This window comes from Erpetoichthys calabaricus, chromosome 9 (assembly GCF_900747795.2).
Source record: "Erpetoichthys calabaricus chromosome 9, fErpCal1.3, whole genome shotgun sequence".
Classification (NCBI taxonomy): domain Eukaryota; kingdom Metazoa; phylum Chordata; class Cladistia; order Polypteriformes; family Polypteridae; genus Erpetoichthys; species Erpetoichthys calabaricus.
Window position 1 is genome coordinate 185,814,786 of NC_041402.2, and position 24,325 is coordinate 185,839,110.

At 43.3% G+C, this 24,325-nt stretch overlaps 1 protein-coding gene across 1 annotated transcript in view; it reads right to left on the reverse strand.

The window, feature by feature from the left end:
* lamc3 (laminin, gamma 3) overlaps positions 1 to 24,325 on the reverse strand; it is a 232,446-nt gene that overhangs the window by 113,708 nt on the left and 94,413 nt on the right. The window contains exons 3-7 of the mRNA XM_051932256.1: positions 22,717 to 22,847; positions 21,960 to 22,126; positions 5,532 to 5,720; positions 4,367 to 4,484; positions 4,039 to 4,137 (exon numbers count right to left, since the gene is read on the reverse strand). Of these exons, the coding sequence (XP_051788216.1) occupies positions 4,039 to 4,137; positions 4,367 to 4,484; positions 5,532 to 5,720; positions 21,960 to 22,126; positions 22,717 to 22,847 (704 nt within the window). The remainder of the gene's footprint in view (positions 1 to 4,038; positions 4,138 to 4,366; positions 4,485 to 5,531; positions 5,721 to 21,959; positions 22,127 to 22,716; positions 22,848 to 24,325) is intronic.

Here is a 24,325-nt window from a genome sequence, read left to right on the forward strand (position 1 = left end):
CCCGTGACCCTGTGTTTGGATTCAGCGGGTTGGAAAATGGATGGATGGATGGATGATATCACATAGGTCGGCACGGTGGTGCAGTGGGTAGCGCTGCAGCCTTGCAGTAAGGAGACCTGGGTTTGCTTCCCGGGTCCTCCCTGTGTGGAGTTTGCATGTTGTCCCTGTATCTGGTGGGTTTCCTCCCACAGTCCAAAAGACATGCAGGTTAGGTGGATTGGCGTTTCTAAATTGGCCCTAGTGTGTGCTTGGTGTTTGTGTGTGCATTGCGGTGGGTTGGCACCCTGCCCGGGATTGGTTCCTGCCTTGTGCCCTGTGTTGGCTGGGATTGGCTCCAGCTGACCCCCGTGACCCTGTGTTAGGATATAGTGGGTTGGATAATAACACGACTGACTGACTGATATCAGATAGTATGATGATTTTATATTCAGAGGCTAAGATAGGCCATCGCATTGTGGACTTGACATCCCACTTGAGAATGAAAAACCAGGTGGGCTAAGTGAGGCCTTCAACAACTCAAGACCTTAGCCCTGTGTCATAGTGTACTGGAGGCTGTGCTTGACCCATCACTTCATCTACTGGTTTGGAAGGGTCCCGTCTTCATTTCCTGGCCTCAATTAGCTTGTGACTTCTCCATTCTCTCCATTTACAGTGCATCCGGAAAGTATTCACAGCGCATTTCCACATTTTGTTATGTTACAGCCTTATTCCAAAATGGATTAAATTCATTTTTTTTCCTCAGAATTCTACACACAACACCCCATAATGACAACGTGAAAAAAGTTTACTTGAGATTTTTGCAAATTTATTAAAAATAAAAAATCCCATGTCCATAAGTATTCACAGCCTTTGCTCAATATTTTGTCGATGCCCCTTTGGCAGCAATTCCAGCCTCAAGTCTTTTTGAATATGATGCCACAAGCTTGGCACACCTATCCTTGGCCAGTTTCGCTCATTCCTCTTTGCAGCACCTCTCACGCTCCATCAGGTTGGATGGGAAGCGTCGGTGCACAGCCATTTTAAGATCTCTCCAGAGATGTTCAATCGGATTCAAGGCTGGGCTCTGGCTGGGCCACTCAAGGACATTCACAGAGTTGTCCTGAAGCCACTCCTTTGATATCTTGGCTGTGTGCTTAGGGTCATTGTCCTGCTGAAAGATGAACCGGCGCCCCAGTCTGAGGTCAAGAGCGCTCTGGAGCAGGTTTTCATCCAGGATGTCTCTGTACATTGCTGCAGTCATCTTTCCCTTTATCCTGACTAGTCTCCCATCTCCACAGCATGATGCTGCCACCACCATGCTTCACTGTAGGGATGGTATTGGCCTGGTGATGAGCGGTGCCTGGTTTCCTCCAAACGTGACGCCTGGCATTCACACCAAAGAGTTCAATCTTTGTCTCATCAGACCAGAGAATTTTATTTCTCATGGTCTGAGAGTCCTTCAGGTGCCTTTTGGCAAACTACAGGCGGGCTGCCATGTGCCTTTTACTAAGGAGTGGCTTCCGTCTGGCCACTCTACCATACAGGCCTGATTGGTGGATTGCTGCAGAGATGGTTGTCCTTCTGGAAGGTTCTCCTCTCTCCACAGAGGACCTCTGGAGCTCTGACAGAGTGACCATCAGGTTCTTGGTCACCTCCCTGACTAAGGCCCTTCTCCCCCGATCGCTCAGTTTAGATGGCCGGCCAGCTCTAGGAAGAGTCCTGGTGGTTTCAAACTTCTTCCACTTACGGATGATGGAGGCCACGGTGCTCATTGGGACCTTCAAAGCAGCAGACATTTTTCTGTAACCTTCCCCAGATTTGTGCCTTGAGACAATCCTGTCTCGGAGGTCTACAGTTTGCATATCAGGAGAAGGTGGGAGCGGAAGATGCCATCATCTATATGCTACACCGATCCCTCTCCCATTTGGACAGAGGCAGTGGTGCTGTAAGAATTATGTTTCTAGACTTCTCTAGCGCCTTCAACACAATCCAACCTCTGCTCCTTAGGGACAAGCTGACAGAGATGGGATTAGATTCATACCTAGTGGCATGGATCGTGGACTATCTTAAAGACAGACCTCAGTATGTGCGTCTTGGGAACTGCACGTCTGACATTGTGGTCAGCAACACAGGAGCGCCACAAGGGACTGTACTTTCTCCGGTCCTGTTCAGCCTATATACATCGGACTTCCAATACAACTCGGAGTCCTGCCATGTGCAAAAGTTCGCTGATGACACTGCTATCGTGGGCTGTATCAGGAATGGGCTGGAGGAGGAGTATAGGGACCTAATCAATGACTTTGTTAAATGGTCCGACTCAAACCACCTACACCTGAACACCAGCAAAACCAAGGAGCTGGTGGTGGATTTTAGGAGGCCCAGACCCCTCATAGACCCAGTGATCATCAAAGGTGACTGTGTGCAGATGGTGCAGACCTATAAATATCTGGGAGTGCAGCTGGATGATAAATTAGACTGGACTGCCAATACTGATGCGCTGTGCAAGAAAGCACAAAGCCGGTTATACTTCCTTAGAAGGCTGGCTTCCTTCAACATCTGCAATAAGATGCTGCAGATGTTCTATCAAACAGTTGTGGCGAGCGCCCTCTTCTACGCAGTGGTGTGCTGGGGAGGCAGCATTAAGAGGAAAGACGCCTCACGCCTGGACAAACTGGTGAGGAAGGCAGGCTCTATTGTTGGCATGGAGCTGGACAGTTTAACATCTGTGGCAGAGCGAAGGGCGCTCAGCAGGCTCCTATCAATTATGGAGAATCCACTGCATCCACTAAATAATGTCATCTCCAGACAGAAGAGCAGCTTCAGCGACAGACTGCTGTCACTGTCCTGCTCCACTGACAGACTGAGGAGATCGTTCCTCCCCCAAACTATGCGACTCTTTAATTCCACCAGGGGGGGTAAACGTTAACATTTAACATTATACAAAGTTATTGTCTGTTTTTTTTCACCTGTATTATTATCATTCTTTAATTTAATATTATTTATTGTATCAGTATGCTGCTGCTGAAGAATGTGAATTTCCCATTGGGATTAATAAAGTATCTATCTATCTATCTATCTATCTATCTATCTATCTATCTATCTATCTATCTATCTATCTATCTATCTATCTATCTATCTATCTATCTATCTATCTATCTATCTACAGACAATTCCTTTGACTTCATGCTTGGTTTGTGCTCTGACATGAACTGTCAACTGTGGGACCTTCTATAGACAGGTGTGTGCCTTTCCAAATCATGTCCAGTCAACTGAATTTACCACAGGTGGACTCCAATGAAGCTGCAGAAACATCTCAAGGATGATCAGGGGAAACAGGATGCACTTGAGCTCAATTTCGAGCTTCACGGCAAAGGCTGTGAATACTTCTGTACATGGGATTTCTCAGTGTTTTTGTATTTTTAATAAATTTGCAAAAATCTCAAGTAAACTTTTTTCACGTTGTCATTATGGGGTGTTGTGTGTAGAATTCTGAGGAAAAAAATGAATTTAATCCATTTTGGAATAAGGCTGTAACATAACAAAATGTGGAAGAAGTGATGTGCTGTGAATACTTTCCGGATGCACTGTATTTTCAGCCTTTCCTTGGTGGATCTGCTGGTAGGTTTAGGGCCATTGTCATGTTGCAAGGCCCACTTTTGGTTGAGCTTCAATCTTTGGACAGATGGTTTGACGTCATCCAGGGTGATCATATCTAGGGGCTGGTGGGTCAAAGTCACACACAAAGCCGTTCTTGTTCTCTAATTAATGAAGCTGCATGGTCTCTTCTTGATCTTTTAAGGCGACTTGGGTAAAAACTCAACACATCCACATTTTAATTGACAGAGACTAATTACTATTACATAGTGCCCACCATCACTAGGCACCCACCCATATACAATAATATTATTAGGGTTAGGGTTAGTAATAATTAAACCCCCCCCCCCCCCCCCCCCAGTCATTGGTGTCCACTTCAGCTGAGCTGGAGAAATTTAAACAATAGATCAGCAAGAGGGTCACATCGGGCATAACAATCATCTGAACATTCAAGATTGATGGTACCTGTCACAGGTGTAGCCCTCCACGTTCTTCTTACAGGGGCACTGTCCGTTAAGTGGGCTGCAGAAGCCTGTGCTGCCCGCTGGGTGGCAGTCACACTGCCTGGTCATGGGGACAAAATGGTTGGGTTAATGACAAACATGTCTGTTATGGCCCAACTGTCTGTTGCACATCAGCGGCTGCCAGCAAATCAAGTCAATTACAGAGTCCCATGGCGGTTTGCTTCCATGCTTCCCCCAGCCCCCTTTTCCCCCTGTTGAATTTATAAAGCCAGCTAAAGCCGCCTGCCTGACCCCCGACTGTTCCCGCACGTGCGGACTCATTTTGTTACCGGCAGCCGGACGCAGAGAGTGAGTGATGTCCTGGCTGGCAGCGGTCACATTTCTCTCCAGTCACGTTGGCTTTGCAGACACAGCGTCCGTCACTGTCACACTGAAGGCTCGTCGATCCTACACAAAGGGAAGAGCAACTTTGTCATTGTAAAGATCGTGTCAGGAAAGAAAAGATGCCGTTCAAGGGGAAGATGAAAAGTGGGAGCGAGCCACATGTTGTCTAAAGACGGGGAAAATGTCCATAAAGTCGGGCATTTCATGTTGGCCACTCATACACCTGGGGTGGTCAAACATGTGCTTCTGTCAGCCAAACTCAACCTTCAGTGAAACCCAAAAACATTCAGATGGGGGTCAGAAGTTCCATCCTTCCAACTCTCCAAACCTGCTTTTCCTGTTGTAATGTTGGGGGGTGTGCAGGAGCCCACCCAAACAAGTGGAGGTGCAATGCAGGAGCAGAACCTGGTCAATGCCTGCCCACAGTGCTACTGGGATAGGATGGGGACTCCCATAAGATCAGAAAATGGAAACATGGAGAAATTATATTAAATAGTAATAAAAGGTCCACACATTAAGTGGCACGTCAGCAGTGGGTGGCACTACACAACCCAGAAAATGCTGGCACGGTGAACCCACATTGAGACACATCTACTGATATATTGATGTCATAGCAGCTCTGGCCACTCGAACCCAGGACCTTTGGCTTCTTAGCTTGGATGAGGAGGGCTAAAATAACTAATTACAAGGATCGACTTCTTGTGTTATTTGCCAGGAGCAGCTTTTAAGATTGGCGCGCTACAAGTGCCACCCTACTTTTAAAGGTAGAGCTACCCTCCTGGATAACCCTGCCAACCTACACTTGCAGGTCCAAATCCCTCCTTTGGACAATTCAGACTTTACCTTCCATTGACTGTCCTCCAGTTACCCATTTCCACCTTTTGCAGGCACTGATCCAGCAATTTGGTCATCATATGGAGTGCCCGCTGGAGGAGGTCTGCATCAGGAGGCCACACGTGAGGAGCTCTCTACTGGCCTGTCACTCTGTTCATTCATCAAATATGAGAACTTGACTTGGCTGTCAGATTGAAGGTGACGTCACAGGCCACATGTCTGAATTTCAGAAACAACGATGGCGGGACAGCAGATTAGTGACTCTTATAATCTTACCCAGAATGCTGCAGTTACATGGGTGACAGATGTCCTCGGGGTGCGTACGGAAGAAGCCATCCTGGCAGCGCTCACAGTTGGGACCATCAGTGTTGTCACGGCAGTTCAGACATCGGCCACCATGTCCTTGGCTCCGGTACAGTTCAGCGTCAAACACACACTCCTCGGACCTCCCACTGCAGTTGCAGGCTGTAATAACAGAAAGAAGGCTTGATGGCCATTGTGATAAATGGGAGTGTGTGAACATCTGGAGCATTTCATTGGAGTGAGAGCTGGTGATTCATCTCAAATCGTCAGTGGTTTAATCTGAACTTCTGTGTTCCTAAGCAATAGATAGACAGGTACAAAAGGCACTATATATGAAAGGCACCATATGATAGATAGATAAATAGATAGAAACGAAAGTCACTATAAAATAGATAGTGTCATGCTCACGCATCAGAGGACCTTCTCATAGGCTCAGCTGAAGTATGTAATAACCCACTGTGACAACAGGGGGCGCTGCTGCTAACTTTATCATTTCAATCTTTTCCCACAGTGCCAAGAAGGCACCCAATTAAGACATTTAGCCCCTCCCCTTCCGGTCTAGCCATTATAAGGTCCCAGGTGTCCCAGAAGGAGCCATCATTACTGGCCAGCGCAACTCACCGGATGAAGCTCCACTCAGATGTCTGCTATTATTGTCTTTCTTTGAAATTCCCTACTGAAGGGATGGACAATAAACGGGGCAATCCAGTAGGCACTCCAAAACTTCTCTGTTGCATCCTGAAGTGTCATTCCTGCACCCAGCCATGATAGATAGATAGATAGATAGATAGATAGATAGATAGATAGATAGATAGATAGATAGATAGATAGATAGATAGATAGATGTGAAAGACATTATAGGGAGGCTAGAAGGGTGAAGGGGTCGGAGGATTTGGCCTTCCCGGAGCCCATAATCCCCCAATACAAAAATGCTGCCCTCCAGTGTGTCACTGCCCCTGCTTTAAAATCCACAGGCATGCTGGGAAGTCTAGTCCCATGCTATAGCTGTGTGGTATACCTTGCCTACCACCAGGGGGAGCTGCAGGGATGAACTATCCATCAGATTGTGGGCAGACACTTGAAGTACTCCAAGGGTCTGGTTTAACGAGGGCCACTGTGCCTCACTTCAGGAAAGTTGGAGTCAGGAGGCAGAGGAGAACACTTGTGGGAGGAAGAAAAGTTGGGAGAAGAAGAGGATAAAGGAAGGATTCACCATCCATTTACTTTCTAGATTGTTTGGAAGGTATTTGTAGGTGTAAAATGTGTTATTTGAACCTGTGACAGTGTGCATGTCAGTTGTGTCTGTGGTTTGGGGCTTGATAGCATTCCCTGTCTTTCACAACAGATATGAAAGGCACCCTATGAGAGACAGACAGATAGATAGATAGATAGATAGATAGATAGATAGATAGATAGATAGATAGATAGATAGATAGATAGATAGATAGATAGATAGATAGATAGATAGATAGTGTAGTCAGCAGGATCACACTATTACATAGATAGATAGATAGATAGATAGATAGATAGATAGATAGATAGATAGATAGATAGATAGATAGATATGAAAGGCACTATATAATAGATAGATATACTTTATTTGCACCAAATGGGAATTAAATCTTAACAGAACATGAAGAAAAAATATGTTTATATAACAAAAAGCATATACTGTATATAAAAAACACCCCTCCAAACACACATAAGAACTTCTGGCTTGAATCAGAGAGCTGCTGCTGTCACTCACATGCTTGCGGGTGCGAGTTAGATGTGGTCAGATCTGCTCTGTTATACTGCAGGTTGGCGTTCAAAGGGTTAAGGTTAAATTAGTGTTAGTGTTGGGACTGCTGGTTCAATGCAGGCAGGGCAGTGGGCAAGAGCAAGTGCACTTGTAAGGGAGATGGAGGCCCCCGCACTCCACGTGTCTCAGGTAGATGGAGCCCATTAGCATTGGGTCGAAGCTCATCTAGGAGAAGGAAACGCCGATATCAACCCTCTCTTCTTATATACCAATATATGGAAAGGCTGCAGGAATAAAACCCCGAAGAGAAATCTGCAGCTGGAGTTCCTAAGGCAGATGGTTGTTCTTTGCAAGTACATTCTGATAAGTTTTGTGACGTTACTGAAGTCAAATTGTATTGGCATGTGCCATTCCGTTTGGCAATACCAGTGATGTAGAAAGGGGCATCCTGTGGTTCTTCAAACTGTTTTGCCCAGACTTGAACCTTGGAGAGGACACTCCAGCAGTGCTTCATAGTGCTGACACAACTACTACCAAGTAAGTGCTTTGATGCCCACCACGGATCATTGTGTGAATTTGAGCGACTTACTTCATCTGCATGAGAAATGCTTGAGTGATGTGAAAATGAGATCTAGGCTTATGAGGATTGGTGGCAGATGCCATTTAATGTACAGTAAATAAATGTAAAATGCGTTGGAAGTAAAAAATGTTTAATGTGAAGGCACAGTGGGAAGTCTGAATATTAAATGCACACTTTTTGAGAAGGTCCAGGGAGTTGTAATGGAGCTGCCAAAACTTGTTGTGTTACAGTCCGGGCTTCTTTCCTGGCATGAGGATCACTTTCTGGGCTCATCAGAAGTATGTAATACCACTCCAGGGCAAGAGGGGGCACTGGCGCTAGCGGTATTGTCTTGTTTCTCAACCACAGCAAGGAGAAGATGCCCACGAAGGGCAATTGGCTCCTCCCCTCCCAGCTGGAGTCTTATAAAACCCCTGAGCTATTACATTAATAACAATACTGTAATATGACCACTTTCAATGGCATCTTGATGCTTTTCGATTTCATTTATTACATCTCTATGGAAAAGTGCAACATCGTTAGTTGGGTTGTTGTTAACCGAGTCATGACTGCAAAAGATTAATGTTTAACGAAAATGCCCACAAATGACATGAAGCTCTGCAGAGCACAACAAGGCCAAAACGAGTTGCCAGCCAAGGCAATCCAAGGTGAACAAAAGCCCCAATACTGTCATCCAAGGCAAGGTCAAAAAACAGAGCAGAAGGCTGAATATCCAGAAGACACAATAAGCACAAGTAGAGACACAAACACCAATAGACACTGGCTGCGGACCTCCAGAGCTCCACTCCATTGAGGAGGTTGTCGCTTTATTTGATATGTCAGTGATAACACCTGGTTACACTAACTAGGGTTAAGATTAGGGTTGGGGGAGGAGTTATCCGACTCAAGCCAAGTAAACCAGGAGACAAAAACCTGCAATCCAATTGGCTGTCCAGTGGAGCTGCGGAGGTCTGACTCCCTAACACATTTGAATGAACCGCCAGGAACTCTGGGAAATCCTCCCTTTATTAGGACTAAGGGCAGTCCCTGGTGGTGATGGGCAGCTGGTCCTGCCTCTTGGGGTGAGGGGGGGGGGGTAGTTACCACCTACAAAACTCAATGCAAGTAACAAAGGCATTGAAAGAAAAATGGAAATAAAACACAAAGAAAATGAATACAACCCGAAGAATCAAAAATAAAGAAAAGAAGGCATAAAATATAAAGATCTGAACACCGGGGCACCCTGGCTGTTTCTAGGGGTACTCCAATGTTTCTAGAGGTGTGGCTTCAGAGGTTGTGACTTCTAACCAATCAAAAGTCACTCAGAAAAGTTATTTCCTGATCCAAGTTACTATACTGCTAGGAATACTAGCAGAGATATTCTTTAGAAGTGACCAGTAGCATCGACTTAGTCAAAGAAAAAAATAAGATTAAAACCGGAAAGATTAATAACCACAAAAAAAAAGTGAGACAAAATTCACACTCAAAAAAAAAAAAAAAAAAAAAAAAAAAAAAAAAAAAAAATATATATATATATACAGTGGTGTGAAAAACTATTTGCCCCCTTCCTGATTTCTTATTCTTTTGCATGTTTGTCACACAAAATGTTTCTGATCATCAAACACATTTAACCATTAGTCAAATATAACACAAGTAAACACAAAATGCAGTTTGTAAATGGTGGTTTTTATTATTTAGGGAGAAAAAAAAATCCAAACCTACATGGCCCTGTGTGAAAAAGTAATTGCCCCCTGAACCTAATAACTGGTTGGGCCACCCTTAGCAGCAATAACTGCAATCAAGCGTTTGCGATAACTTGCAATGAGTCTTTTACAGCGCTCTGGAGGAATTTTGGCCCATTCATCTTTGCAAAATTGTTGTAGTTCAGCTTTATTTGAGGGTTTTCTAGCATGAACCGCCTTTTTAAGGTCATGCCATAGCATCTCAATTGGATTCAGATCAGGACTTTGACTAGGCCACTCCAAAGTCTTCATTTTGTTTTTCTTCAGCCATTCAGAGATGGATTTGCTGGTGTGTTTTGGGTCATTGTCCTGTTGCAGCACCCAAGATCGCTTCAGCTTGAGTTGACGAACAGATGGCCGGACATTCTCCTTAAGGATTTTTTGGTAGACAGTAGAATTCATGGTTCCATCTATCACAGCAAGCCTTCCAGGTCCTGAAGCAGCAAAACAACCCCAGACCATCACACTACCACCACCATATTTTACTGTTGGTATGATGTTCTTTTTCTGAAATGCTGTGTTCCTTTTACGCCAGATGTAACGGGACATTTGCCTTCCAAAAAGTTCAACTTTTGTCTCATCAGTCCACAAGGTATTTTCCCAAAAGTCTTGGCAATCATTGAGATGTTTCTTAGCAAAATTGAGACGAGCCCTAATGTTCTTTTTGCTTAACAGTGGTTTGCATCTTGGAAATCTTTCATGCAGGCCGTTTTTGCCCAGTCTCTTTCTTATGGTGGAGTCGTGAACACTGACCTTAATTGAGGCAAGTGAGGCCTGCAGTTCTTTAGACGTTGTCCTGGGGTCTTTTGTGACCTCTCGGATGAGTCATCTCTGCACTCTTGGGGTAATTTTGGTCGGCCGGCCACTCCTGGGAAGGTTCACCACTGTTCCATGTTTTTGCCATTTGTGGATAATGGCTCTCACTGTGGTTCGCTGGAGTCCCAAAGCTTTAGAAATGGCTTTATAACCTTTACCAGACTGATAGATCTCAATTACTTCTGTTCTCATTTGTTCCTGAATTTCTTTGGATCTTGGCATGATGTCTAGCTTTTGAGGTGCTTTTGGTCTACTTCTCTGTGTCAGGCAGCTCCTATTTAAGTGATTTCTTGATTGAAACAGGTGTGGCAGTAATCAGGCCTGGGGGTGGCTACGGAAATTGAACTCAGGTGTGATACACCACAGTTAGGTTATTTCTTTAACAAGGGGGCAATTACTTTTTCACACAGGGCCATGTAGGTTTGGATTTTTTTTCTCCCTAAATAATAAAAACCATCATTTAAAAACTGCATTTTGTGTTTACTTGTGTTATATTTGACTAATGGTTAAATGTGTTTGATGATCAGAAACATTTTGTGTGACAAACATGCAAAAGAATAAGAAATCAGGAAGGGGGCAAATAGTTTTTCACACCACTGTATATACACATAAATATATATATACAAATATATACATATATATATACTGTATACATATACATATATACATCCATCCATCCATCCATTATCCAACCCGCTGAATCCGAACACAGGGTCACGGGGGTCTGCTGGAGCCAATCCCAGCCAACACAGGGCACAAGGCAGGAACCAATCCCGGGCAGGGTGCCAACCCACCGCAGGACAACATATATACATATATATATATATAAATACAAGGGGGCTGTGCCCCCTACTCGCTTCACTCGCCCACTCCACAACTCCCACCCCCGGGGGTGCGCTTCACACTAGCCACTTTGCGTCTCTGCTGCTCGTGTTGTGAAGGGGGGGGGGCTGAACGCACATTCAAGACGGATCAGCTGCTGGCTGTCTGCTAGCTGCTACCGAGCTGCGTGATCTGCTCGTTGTGCTGCGCGTCGATCATTTAAAAGCCTGTACAGCAGCTGTCCTTTTGTCTCACTTCCTTGTCTTGCGGGACTTCAAAGTTTCTCCTCGAGGTGATCACGTCTCGACCCAAATTCTTTTTATATATAACATATACAGTATTGTGAAATGGGCCACTATAGTGCCTGACCCGGCACAGACTGACACTGAGGCACTTGTAAAAACACAAAGGACTTTTATTTTTTCTTCAGCTGGAGGGCACGTCTTCCCCGTGAATCCTCCAGCCACAACACAGTCCCAAGCACAGTAATACCAACACAAGTAACAACCCTTCTTCTGGCACCACCAACCCTCCCAGGCAAACATGTCCTCTTCCTCCCAATTCTGGCTCCTGAGTGGTGGTTGCTAGTCTTTTTTATAGCCCACCCCGAAGTGTCCCAGGTGCTTGGTCACCTGTTCTTGATTGCACTTCCGGGCGTGGCTGTAGAGTTGTCCAAGCTGCCTCCTGGATCCATGCAGCACCCTCTGGCGGCTACCCCAGATCCCCACAGGGTTGTGGAGAACTCCATCTCCCATGGAACCCTGCAGGAAACTGAGGCACCATTGTGAGTCAGGGAGGCTGCCACCAAGCGTCCCGGGGGAGGTACTGAGCAGCCCCCGGAACATAAGTAGAAGGAGCGTCCCGGCTGGACATGGGACCCAGTCGCTCACCACAATATATATATATATATATATATATATATATATATATATATATATATATATATATGTTATATATATATATATATGTTGGCAGATTGCTGGCCAACCACAAGCGTTACCTGGTAGGTAACCACCCATACAATCAGATTGTGACACAGACTACGAATGCCGTGAATGTAATTACCCCGATCTACATGCTGTCAAATAAACGAACCACACGCCGTGGCGCAACATTAGGGGCATCGCCTCTGGCGCTGACGTCCGAGGTTCGATTCCCGAGAGGGAGTGCAGTGGAGTGTGTACGCCTGATGAGCCCAGAATGAGGGCGAAACACGTGTCGCGTACTCTTTGCATTTATTTGACAGTAAACTATTTCAACCATATATATATATATATATATATATTATTTTTTTTTTAAGAGATCAAAGCATAAGACAGAAAAGGTTTTGGAATCCATCAACTCTTTCTCCGAGTCGAAACAGAAACGCAAGATAGCACTGGTCATAACTAAACAAAATGGCTGTGAAAACGATACATTAATACAATAAAAGGCAAGTTTCAATTGAAGGAAATAAAAAACTCGAATGAAAGAAACAATCAACAGCCTTAAAAAATAACGTTTAGAATGCCTAATCCCTTGGGGGGGGGGGGGGGGGGGTGACAGAAAAAATTTAAAAAATGAATTGCCCCCTATGACTGCCAGAGGTTTATGGTTACCCCCCCTTCTCTTAATGCATTTTGGTATTTCTTGGCATTTCTTTGAACTTTTGAAGCCAGTTCCCCATTTTCTGAGGCCCAGTGAAGTAATAATAGCAAACGTTTCATTACTATATACAAGGTGTTTCTATCTTCTTGATGGAAGAAAAAAGTGTGAACCATCTGTGCAGTTTAGAGACAAAAAAAGACTTGTCAGCTGCACGAAGAGCGAAATTAAAAAAAAAAAAAGGCTGCGTGTCTCTGAGGTTAGGGATCTACGGTTCGAATCCTGTAAACGACTCTACTCCGTTGGGCCCTTGAGCAAAGCCCTTAATCTTCAATTGCTTTGTCCTCGGTATGACGTTAACCTGCATCCAGCCTTGCAAGCAGGTCCCCCAACTTATACGGAAAACTTGGGGGCTGGTGGCAGGACTGGCACTGCAAAAAAAAAACCTCACCATGACCTAGTGTGGTGCTGAGGGGTCACCTGTTGCACAGCTGGCACTCGGACCCCAATCTGGGTGGTTCATCATGTGGTGGGTGTGGCAACGTGCTGTAATCAGCGCATGTACATATTTTATTTTATATGGCTTGTCTATTTTTAACTTGTCATTTTTTTAAATTAGTTTTTTTTAGCTTTATTAGATCTAGGCTGAGTGACTTGTTTTTCTCGTCATACACATTTCATTGTATGTTGACCCTGTGTTAACCTATATATGACAAATAAACCTAAACCTAAACCATATTCCTATCCTGTAGGCCGAGGTCTGCAGGTGGTAGTTGGTGCCTGGCTGCTCAGGGTAAAGTCATATCTGGACAGGCAGGTAAAGAACACGGACAGCTTATTTTCTAAAAAGTCATACGCTTTTTGTCATATCTGAGTCTTCAACTCACAAGTCTACATCACGGCAGTAAGGCAAGCCTGATCGAGAAAGATGTTAGGCTACAGAGCGCCCCCTATGTGTGAAGTCCCGTTCAAATGAAGTTATACTTAAGCTATACCCCATGTTAGTGAGGACCCTTGACCAATACATGTGGTTTTGGTTTCAATTTCACAGAAAAGACAAAGCAGCACTAGAGAAAGTCCCAAGGAGGGCGACAAGGCTGATTAGAGGACGTAGCAATGTGAGCTTTGAGCAGCTTTTTAGTAAATGGAGAATAAGAGCGGGCGATAGGCGTGCTGAAAATTCTGAAGTGAATTAGCAAAAGGCATCCCAGATGTTACTTTAAAGTGAAGAACACACAGACACAAACGGAAAGGGCTGGCACCTCTAAAAGTAAAGGACCTCTGATCTGATAATTTATTTAGAATTATTGGAAGTGTGGGGGTGACTGGCGTGGACTGTAAGGCCGCTGTCACGGAAGTCCTCAGCACCGACTTGCTGTGTGGCTCTAAGCGAAGTCACTGAACTGGCTGACATATCTAAGCAGTTATTCTGTGCACGTGTAATATGCAAGTCAATTTGGATAAAAGCATCCGCTAAATTAATAAGCGTAATGTGATGTTTCCAGGTCACAGAACTAATGGGACATTTATTAGTGAGGGTCAAACAGAAGGACATCCCACCATCAGTGAATTACTGTGACTAGTGTGAGCCTCAGCTACTGCAAGGGTGTCAACGCTACAATCACATTACTGACAGAAGGTGACAGGGCTGCACATAGTGAGGCCCCCTACTGGTAAAGGTGTAGGACGTCCAGTAATTGGACTCTGATGTACCAAGTGAGGCTTCTCATTTAATAATTAGACTTCTTTACATTTCTAAAGCACTTTACACAGTGAGTGGGGAGCCACTTCAACCACCACCAGGATGTGATGGCAGCCATTGGTGCCCCAGTGTTGCTCACCACAAATTAGCTATTAGTTCATGAAGGAGAGAGAGAGAGAGAGAGACCAGGAGATAGGGGATGATTTGGGAGCCAGAATGGACAGGGTCACGGTGGGCAATTTAGCTAAGACGTTGGAGTACTCCCTACTCTTTGCAAAGGGTGCCCAGGGATATTTTTGACCACAGTGAGTCAGGACCTCGGTTTTACGTCTTGTCTGAGTGATGATATCATTTTCACAGCACAATGTCCCCATCACCTCATTGGGGTCCCTGCACAGACCACACCTCTTCCAGCAGCTCCCCAAGTTTTTTTTCTAGATGGTCTCCCATCCAAAGTGCTACCACAACACACAGTCGGAAAACACGGACACATTTTAGTAAGCCCTGTCAGGATGATGTGCACCATAAAAAGCCCAATAGCCAAACTCCAGTAGAAGAGGTGGTGTACTTCTTATGTGATGAAGTCGCAGACGTAACTTAAGGGGTGCAATGCCTCCAAAATAAAGCTACAAGACAGGCAGGGCCAGGGCCTTCACTGGTTAGCCCAGAAGAGGCTCACACCAGTCCGGCCGCTCCTCACTGCTAACTGCAGGCTTCTGGCCCAGCTGGGCCCACACAAGGAGAACCAGCAAAACAATTAGAAAAGTCCCAATAGAAAGCAAAAGGCCACAAACAAGAGGGAGGATGACTGTAAAACCCTGGCTTGTGCAGAAAAGGGCATTAGGATTTACAGTATATAGCAAAAAATTGTGAATTTCCCCTTGGGATTAAGTAGTACTAGGGTGTTGTACCATGTTAGCCATTATGAATGTAGAGAAAAGCCAAGCAAAATGACACCTTTTATTGGCTAACTAGAAAGATTACAATATGCAAGCTTTCGAGGCAATTCAGGCCCCTACATCTTGCCTGAAGAAGGGGCCTGAGTTGCCTCGAAAGCTTGCATATTGTAATCTTTCTAGTTAGCCAATAAAAGGTGTCATTTTGCTTGGCTTTTCTCTCCCTTGGGATTAATAAAGTATCTATCTATCTAAAAAAGAAAAATATAGGAAGATTAGATTAGATAAATTAAATTAATCTCAAAGGGGGAGTTTAGTTATATACAGCAGCAGAATCACAGAACAACCCCAAAGACTCAAACTCACAGGTCAAATCATAGGGTCAAATAGGGTCCAGACCCCCTGAGATACTGCCTTTAAGTGGTAAGACCCCTGCTCCAGCCTGGTGACCTCATCTACCACCACCATGGGCCATTGCTGCTTTTTGGTGTCTTTTAGACCAAACTGTTATAATCCCCCCCCCACCCCAACCAACCAAACCTAAGTCAGTGTAACTGGTCTGTCCCCATCACCTCTCAGTGTTGCTGGCTGGAGATGGGATGGGATGGCTGGTCGTCCAGTTACAGCCCATGTGGTTGGGGGGCTGAGGGGTGGTCTAAGGAAGTGAAGACTTTTTAAAGGCACTTTATTGTAGAAACACTGAACAGTTGTCCTGTACCTTTAAAGCACTTTGGAGCAGAGATCTTTATGAAAGGCGCTATATAAAATCACCGTCTGTGACACGGAGGGCATCATTTATAACAGTGCAGTGGTCAGATCGTACAGCATGTTGAGGACTTTCTGCCATGTAAATGGCTTTGTGTGACAGCTGATAGGGGAGTCACAATGGCCATGCAGTGGCAGCGTCCCGCACTCCTCATTGAAGCCTTCACTCCTTATGGAAGGCTGAGGGGCTGAAGTGTGTTGGACTGGAAAGTCCGAGTCTGCAGGGTCCATCACCACCGACTCTCCGTGTGACCCTGAGGAAGTAATTTCAGTTTGCCGACGCTCCAGTTTTAAATACTGTGGATGTGCAATTTAGAAGTCAAATTAGTTAACAACATTAGGCATTGAAAACAAACAAATGAGTTATGTAATTATTCCAGATCACGGGATTGATGCGACATTACAATAAATGTTTACATTCAATTACTTAATTAAGCCTTAGCTATTGTTTATCAAGCCAAAACAAAAGAGCTATATGATGGGTGGCATTGTAGCACAGGGGTTAGTGCTGCCGATCACTCTCTTTCAACTCCTGGCTTCAAGTCTCAAGTCTGGACAGTGAGCAGGTATAGAAAAGAAATGTAAATGGCAGGTGTTTATGGCACCATACCCGATTCTGCTAGGACAGGCTCAGTCTTCCATGATCAAGCAAGGCTTGGAAGAGGAAGGAATGAAGAAATTCACGCAAGTACAATTTGCAACACTGAAATGACTTTGTAAGGCTGAGCATGAGGCTTGGGTGTGTGAGTGTGCCCAGCGATGGACTGGCATCACATTAGGGGTATCTCTGGTCCTGCCAGCATAGAATGTAGCCTGCTTATGACCTTCAATTACAATAAGTCAGTCTGAGAAATGAGTGAATGAGGAGGTGTACACTGGCATAAACTTAACAATGTCCCAGTGTGACTTAGCATGGGAGTGCGCATAAGTGTGCCAGTCTGGATCGGCTTCTCCATAGGAGAGAATCCCAAATCACCTTTTATTAGAATAAGTGGCTTTGAAAATTGAAGCAATAGACTGCACATTAAAACTTGCCCCATCATGAATGACCCTGTCCTGAAGGGTACTGCCATCCCATTTAGTCCTGGCTCCTCTCTTGCACCCAATAATGCCAGGATACATTCCTGTCCTGGTGCTGTTCTTTTGGAGTTGGCAGATGTGAAAGATGAAGGAATGGAATGAGGTGCTCATGGGAGGAACCTGCCCCTAATGAGATGCCCATGCATCAGCAGGCACATTCCTGTTCACTCATGCCACAAGGATTTAGAGTTACCATTTAGCCTGTGCACATATTCATTCATTCATTACTCTAATCCAAGGTCACTGGTGCAGCTGGGTGGCAGCACAATGCAGGACGACATCACTCATAATGAGGCACCTGATGTGCACATATTACCTACCTACCAACCTACCTACCTACCTACCTAACTAAATGGTTGATTTGTTTGTTTTATTAAAACCCGCTTACTTCAATAAAACATCACTGAGTCAGGAATATATCCCAGAATTACTGTGCTTAAAGCACAATGAGATGCCCATACAGTGTATGGCACACTCCTGCTCACTCATACTGGAAGGTATTGAAGTTGGCAGTTAGCCTGATGTGCACGTCTTCATTCATTCATTCATTCCTCTGATGCAAGGTCACCAGGGAAGCTGGGTGGCAGTACACTGCAGGACACACTCACCTTAGAAATGCCAATACACCTGATGTGCACAAACAAACTAATTGATGAATTAACTAGTTAATTGATTAGTTAACTAACTAATTAATTAGTTGAATGAATTGATTGATTGATTCATTCATTCATTCCATTTTCCATCCATTTTCCAACCCGCTGAATCCGAACACAGGGTCATGGGGGTCTGCTGGAGCCAATCCCAGCCAACACAGGGCACAAGGCAGGAACCAATCCCGGGAAGGGTGCCAACCCACTGCAGGACACACCCACACACCAAGCACACACTAGGGCCAATTTAGAATCGCCAATCCACCTAATCTGCATGTCTTTGGACTGTGGGAGGAATCATTCCATTTTCAAACTTGCTTATTCCAATAAAGCATCAAATGGGTCAGGATTCTATCCCAGAATTATTATGCTTAAGGCACAATGAGATGCCCATGCAGTGTATGGCACACTCCTGCTCACTCATACTGGAAGGTTTTAGAGTTGACCGATAGTCTGAAGTGCACATCTTGGTTCATTCATTCATTCATTCATGTAAGATTAGAATACAATTCTAAAATCTCCCCCCTGTGAGAGACTGTGAGTGTGCCCTAGCATTTCATCCAGAACTGTCTCCAATCTGGCAAATTATGCTGCCAAGATATGCCTCTGGCCCTAGTGACCCTGTACTGCAATGAGCAGGTAGAAAAAATGAATGAATGAGTGAGTGACAAACATAATTAATGAAGATGTGCATTATCAAGTTAACTGGCAGCACTAAGTGAGCTTGAGTGTGCCCTGCAGTGTACTGGTATCTCATTCATCGTCTTGGCACTCAAAATGCGCAGATGGATTCCTACACCAGTGTTTGTATTGGAATAAGCAGATTTGAAAAATGAATGAATGAAGATGGGTGGCACGGTGGTGCAGTGGGTAGCGCTCCTGCCTCGCAGTAAGGAGACCTGGGTTCACTTCCCGGGTCCTCCCTGCGTAGAGTTTGCATGTTCTCCCCGTGTCTGCGTGAGTTTCCTCCGGGTGCTCCCATTTCCTCCCACAGTCCAAAGACATGCAGGTTAGGTGCATTGGCAATTCTAAATTGTGCTTGGTGTGTGTGTGTGTTTGTGTGTGTGCCCTGTGGTGGGTTGGCGCCCTGCCCGGGGTTTGTTTCCTGCCTTGCGCCCTGTGTTGGCTGGGATTGGCTCCAGCAGACCCCCGTGACCCTGTAGTTAGGATATAGCAGGTTGGATAATTGATGGATGGATGAATGAAGATGTGAACATCAGGTTAAAGGGCTGTAAGTCTGTAATGTCACAGAGCATGGGAGAGTGCAGCAGTGTGCCCTGCCATGAACTGGCATCCAAGTCAGGGTTGCTTTTGGCCTTGCCAGAAAAAAAAAAGCCATCAGGATCAAATCCAACATCTGATGACTTTAACTTTGAAAAATGAAAGAATTGATTTATTGATTGATGAAGACATCGGGTTATTTTATTGTCCTTTTATTAGCGAGCGTCTCCTGCAACGTTGTGTTGGTTCCTGTCTAGCATCTGGTACTGCCAGGATAGATTTCTGCTCCAGTGATTTGCCATTTTGATGTTACAGGTTTGAACAAACAAATTAACGAACAAACCAACAAGTAACTTAAATGGCATCTCTGAAACCTTCAAGTGTGCCCGAGTGTGAGAGTGTGCCCAGACACCTGCATGGCACTGTACAGTATATCCTACTAAGATCTGACCTCGACCCCAGTGACCTTTCACTACAAAAAAGCAGCTTTGAAAAATGATTGAACAATTAAATTTACTAATTAGGACGTGCATCTCGAGTGAATTGGCATTGTTAAATTGTGTGTGCCCTACAATGTACTGGCACTTCATTCACGGTTGGCTCCATGACACAGTAATGCTGGGATAGAATCCTCACCCAGTGCTCTTGTATTGGAGTCAGCAGATTTGAAAAATGAACGAATGAAGGAACGCATGTCAGGTTAATTGTCATTTATAATAAGCCTCATTACGAGCGAGTGTGTCCTGTGATGTACTTACACCTAAAAAACCCAGGATGCAGTGCTGTCCCAGTGTCCTTTTATTAGAATAAGAAATGAATGAATGAATGAATCCATCAACCAATTAATCAAAGATGTCCATATCAGGACAGCTGACCTGTCTAAAACGTTTCTTGAGAATAAAAGAGTGAGTGAGTGAGTGATTGTGAGTGTGTCCATAATTGTGCCCTGTGATGAACTGGCATCTAATTCCAGGGTGACGCCAGTCTTAAGCACAAAAATGCGGGGTCAGATTCCTAACACAATGATTTTGTATTGGAATAAGCAGATTTGAAAAAGGAACAAAATGAATGAATGACTAATGTGGATATTAGGTTAATTGAAAACTCCAAGGTGCCTCATTATGAGTGAGTGTGTTCTGCAATATACTGCCATCCTTCAGAGTTGGTTCCTAATTTGCATCTGATAATGCCAGGATAAACTGCTGCCCCAGTGGCCTTGTATTAGAATATGAAATGAAACGAATGGATGAATAAGGATATGCACATCAGGCTAACTGGCAACACTAGAATCTTCCAGTAGGAATGTGCCAGAATGGGCATCTCATTGTGCCTTAAGTGCAATAATTCTGGGATAGATTCCTGACCCAGTGATGTTTTATTGGAATAAGCAGGTTTGAAAAAATTATGAAGTGAATGAACAAACAAATGAATATATGCCAGTCAGGTTAATAGATGACGCTTAAGGTGTCTCATTATGAATGTGGGTGTCTTGCAATGTACTGCCACCCCAGTTACATTGTATTAGAGTCATCAATGAATGAATGAAGATGTGCACATCAGGATAACTGGCAACTCTAAAACCTCCCAGTACGAGTGAGCAGGAGTGTGCCCTGCACTGCATGGGCATCTTACTGTGCCCTATGTACAATAATGCTAGGGAAGATGATCTTGTTCTGGAATTGGCACATTTGAAATGGAATGAATGGATATATGAATATCAGGTAAATTGACAACTCATTATAAGCGAGTGTGTCCTGCAATGTTTTACCAACCTTCAGGGCTGGTACCTGCGTTACACCTAATAATTCAGGATAGATTCCTGCCATCATGACCTGCTATTAGAGTAAAAAATAAATGAACAAACAACTAAAGAACATGTGCACAACAAACTAACGAGCAACTCTGATATTATCCAATGTGAATGAGTGAGGCACTGTCCATTAGTGTGAGCTGTGATGAAATTTAAGAAAGTGATATTTTATAACATTTTGCTAGATAGGAAAGGCACAATATAATAGATAGATAGATAGATAGATAGATAGATAGATAGATAGATAGATAGATAGATAGATAGATAGATAGATAGATAGATAGATAGATAGATAGATAGATAGATAGATAGATAGATAGATAGATAGATAGATGTGAAAGGCACTATATAATAGATAGATAGATAGATAGATAGATAGATAGATAGATAGATAGATAGATAGATAGATAGATAGATAGATAGATAGATAGATGTGAAAGACACTATATAATAGATAGATAGATAGATAGATAGATAGATAGATAGATAGATAGATAGATAGATAGATAGATAGATAGATAGATAGATAGATAGATGTGAAAGGCACTATATAATAGATAGATATGAAAGGCACTATCTGATAAGTAGATAGATACTTCCTGCCTTTTACCAGATGCAGCTGAAGTTGGCACTGGCACCCTGTCACCCTGCAAAGGGATACAATGGCATAGACAGAATCAATTGCATTTTAAAATCTTTACTTTGTAAAATATTTTGTGAAGGGCACTATACAGAGTAAAGATTAGTAGAAGTTGGCTTTAGGACATTCTTCAGAATAGCTGCACTGTCGAGGCATGCTGTTCGCGGGGCAGGTGGTATCCATTACTGGCCTACACACTTTGTCCTTCTTGTCCTCCCCAGCACCTAAAGGGTTAATTTGTCAGCTGCCCGAGCCGCTGCGCTTTTTGTTCAGACTGAGACTTAGTAAGCGGCTGGTGTTAGGACGGGGGTCCGGTTTTTCATGATGGGTAGCTGCTTCAGCTGTACAGAAACTGTGGGCAGCACATACTTACCCAGGCACTCATTAGCTGAGTCAGCAGTTGCCCGTGCCCAGGGCCTGTCGTGGTAGAATGGCTGACATTTGTCACAGTCTACACCTGCAGTGTTGTGCTGACAGTTGCAGACCAGCCTTCCTCTTTCATCGAGGACACAGTCACTCGCGTGGCCGTTGCATTTGCACCTGAAAAGAAAGCAGAGGAGACAAACAGAATGAAGGGCCGCGCCACACTAGGCGTGCAAATGCTAAAATGTACCAGTGGGAAGAGATTCATTTTTTTTCACAGGCATCACCAAACTACATGGGGTAAAAACAAACAAAATATAATTTATGGGTGGAGTATGTCTTTAAAGAGTCAGCGTTTATTAATGATTTACTCTTAGTGAGCTGGTTCAGAAACTGAATGAATAAACCAATGAGTGGTCTGTGGGTGGGCTTATTCTTTATTCTGTATGGTTTTTCCATTGTTCCCTTGTCCTTGTGGTTTTTCTCAGAATATCTGCACTTTCTTAAAGTTAGAGGCACACTTTAGATTGGTTTGCAGTTTGAAATTTACCAGTGTGGGTGAATGTCAGAGTTGGTTCTGTGATGGTGTTATCTCCAGGCCAGTGTAGTGTCCTGACTAATACACAAAGCTGGTGGAAAAGCAGGTTCAGACAAGGAATTGATGGATGTAAGATGGATGTTTATAATCATTTTGGGAATCATGCTCAGTATACCTGGCACTACAGAAACTAAGGGATAAGGCCACATTCAGATTTACTTAGCAGTACCTGCCACCCACTGAGAAGTCCGACACAGCGTAATAGTAGGCTTGAAGGACTTTGGGATCTTTGAAGAACTCGTCTCCGAAGGTGTTGAGCCTGTTCAAGGAAACCAGGAGATCCGTGGCGGTCACCCATTCCTGGAAAAGACCAAAAGAATGAAAGTAGATGAATCCTCCATACCTGGTCACTTTACTCCTTAATTGAAAATATGATATGATAGAAAGGAAAGACAGACAGACAGACAGCTATGAATGCTACTAGTATATGATAGATAGATAGATAGATAGATAGATAGATAGATAGATAGATAGATAGATAGATAGATAGATAGATAGATAGATATTTTTAGTATAGTCGGCAGGATCTCAACATTAGATAGATAGATAGATAGATAGATAGATAGATAGATAGATAGATAGATAGATAGATAGATAGATAGATAGATAGATAGATAGATAGAAAGGCACTATATAATACATACATACAGATAGATAGATAGATAGATAGATAGATAGATAGATAGATAGATAGATAGATAGATAGATAGATAGATAGATAGATAGATAGATAGAGTGAAAGGCACTATATAATTCATACATATAGATAGATAGATAGATAGATAGATAGATAGATAGATAGATAGATAGATAGATAGATAGATAGATAAAGCACTATATGATAGATAGATAGATAGATAGATAGATAGATAGATAGATAGATAGATAGATAGATAGATAGATAGATAGATAGATAGATAGATAGATAGATAGATAGAAAGGCACTATATAATTCATACATATAGATAGATAGATAGATAGATAGATAGATAGATAGATAGATAGATAGATAGATAGATAGATAGATAGATAGAGTGAAAGGCACTATATAATTCATACATATAGATAGATAGATAGATAGATAGATAGATAGATAGATAGATAGATAGATAGATAGATAGATAGATAGATAGATAGGCACTATATAATACATACATACAGATAGATAGATAGATAGATAGATAGATAGATAGATAGATAGATAGATAGATAGATAGATAGATAGATAGATAGATAGATAGATAGATAGATAGATAGATAGATAGATAGATAGATAGATAGATAGAAAGGCACTATATAATACATACATACATACATACATACAGATAGATAGATAGATAGATAGATAGATAGATAGATAGATAGATAGATAGATAGATAGATAGATAGATAGATAGATAGATAGATAGATAGATAGATAGATAGATAGATAGATAGATAGATAGATAGATAGATAGAGCTTGTGGTAAATATTTAAATAAAGAGAGGAAGAGACAGGGTTGTCTTTAGGTAATAATTATTTCTTAGTTTTATTAGTGCTCTCATTGCAATAAAAATAGGTAGATATTCATTTGTGATAATTAAAGGCCAAGTCACCTCTGCTCACCACTGTCCCTTTGTCCTTGTCCTTCCCACTTTCCATACCAGCTGCTTTAAACATTTGCGGCCAGGTGATTCTGTTCCAACTGCTAAAACGTAAAGATATTCAAGAGGCACACAATGTCCATGATGGCGTCTCTCAATTATAAGGCTCCTTGCTAGGCGGAGGCTGGCTGTCA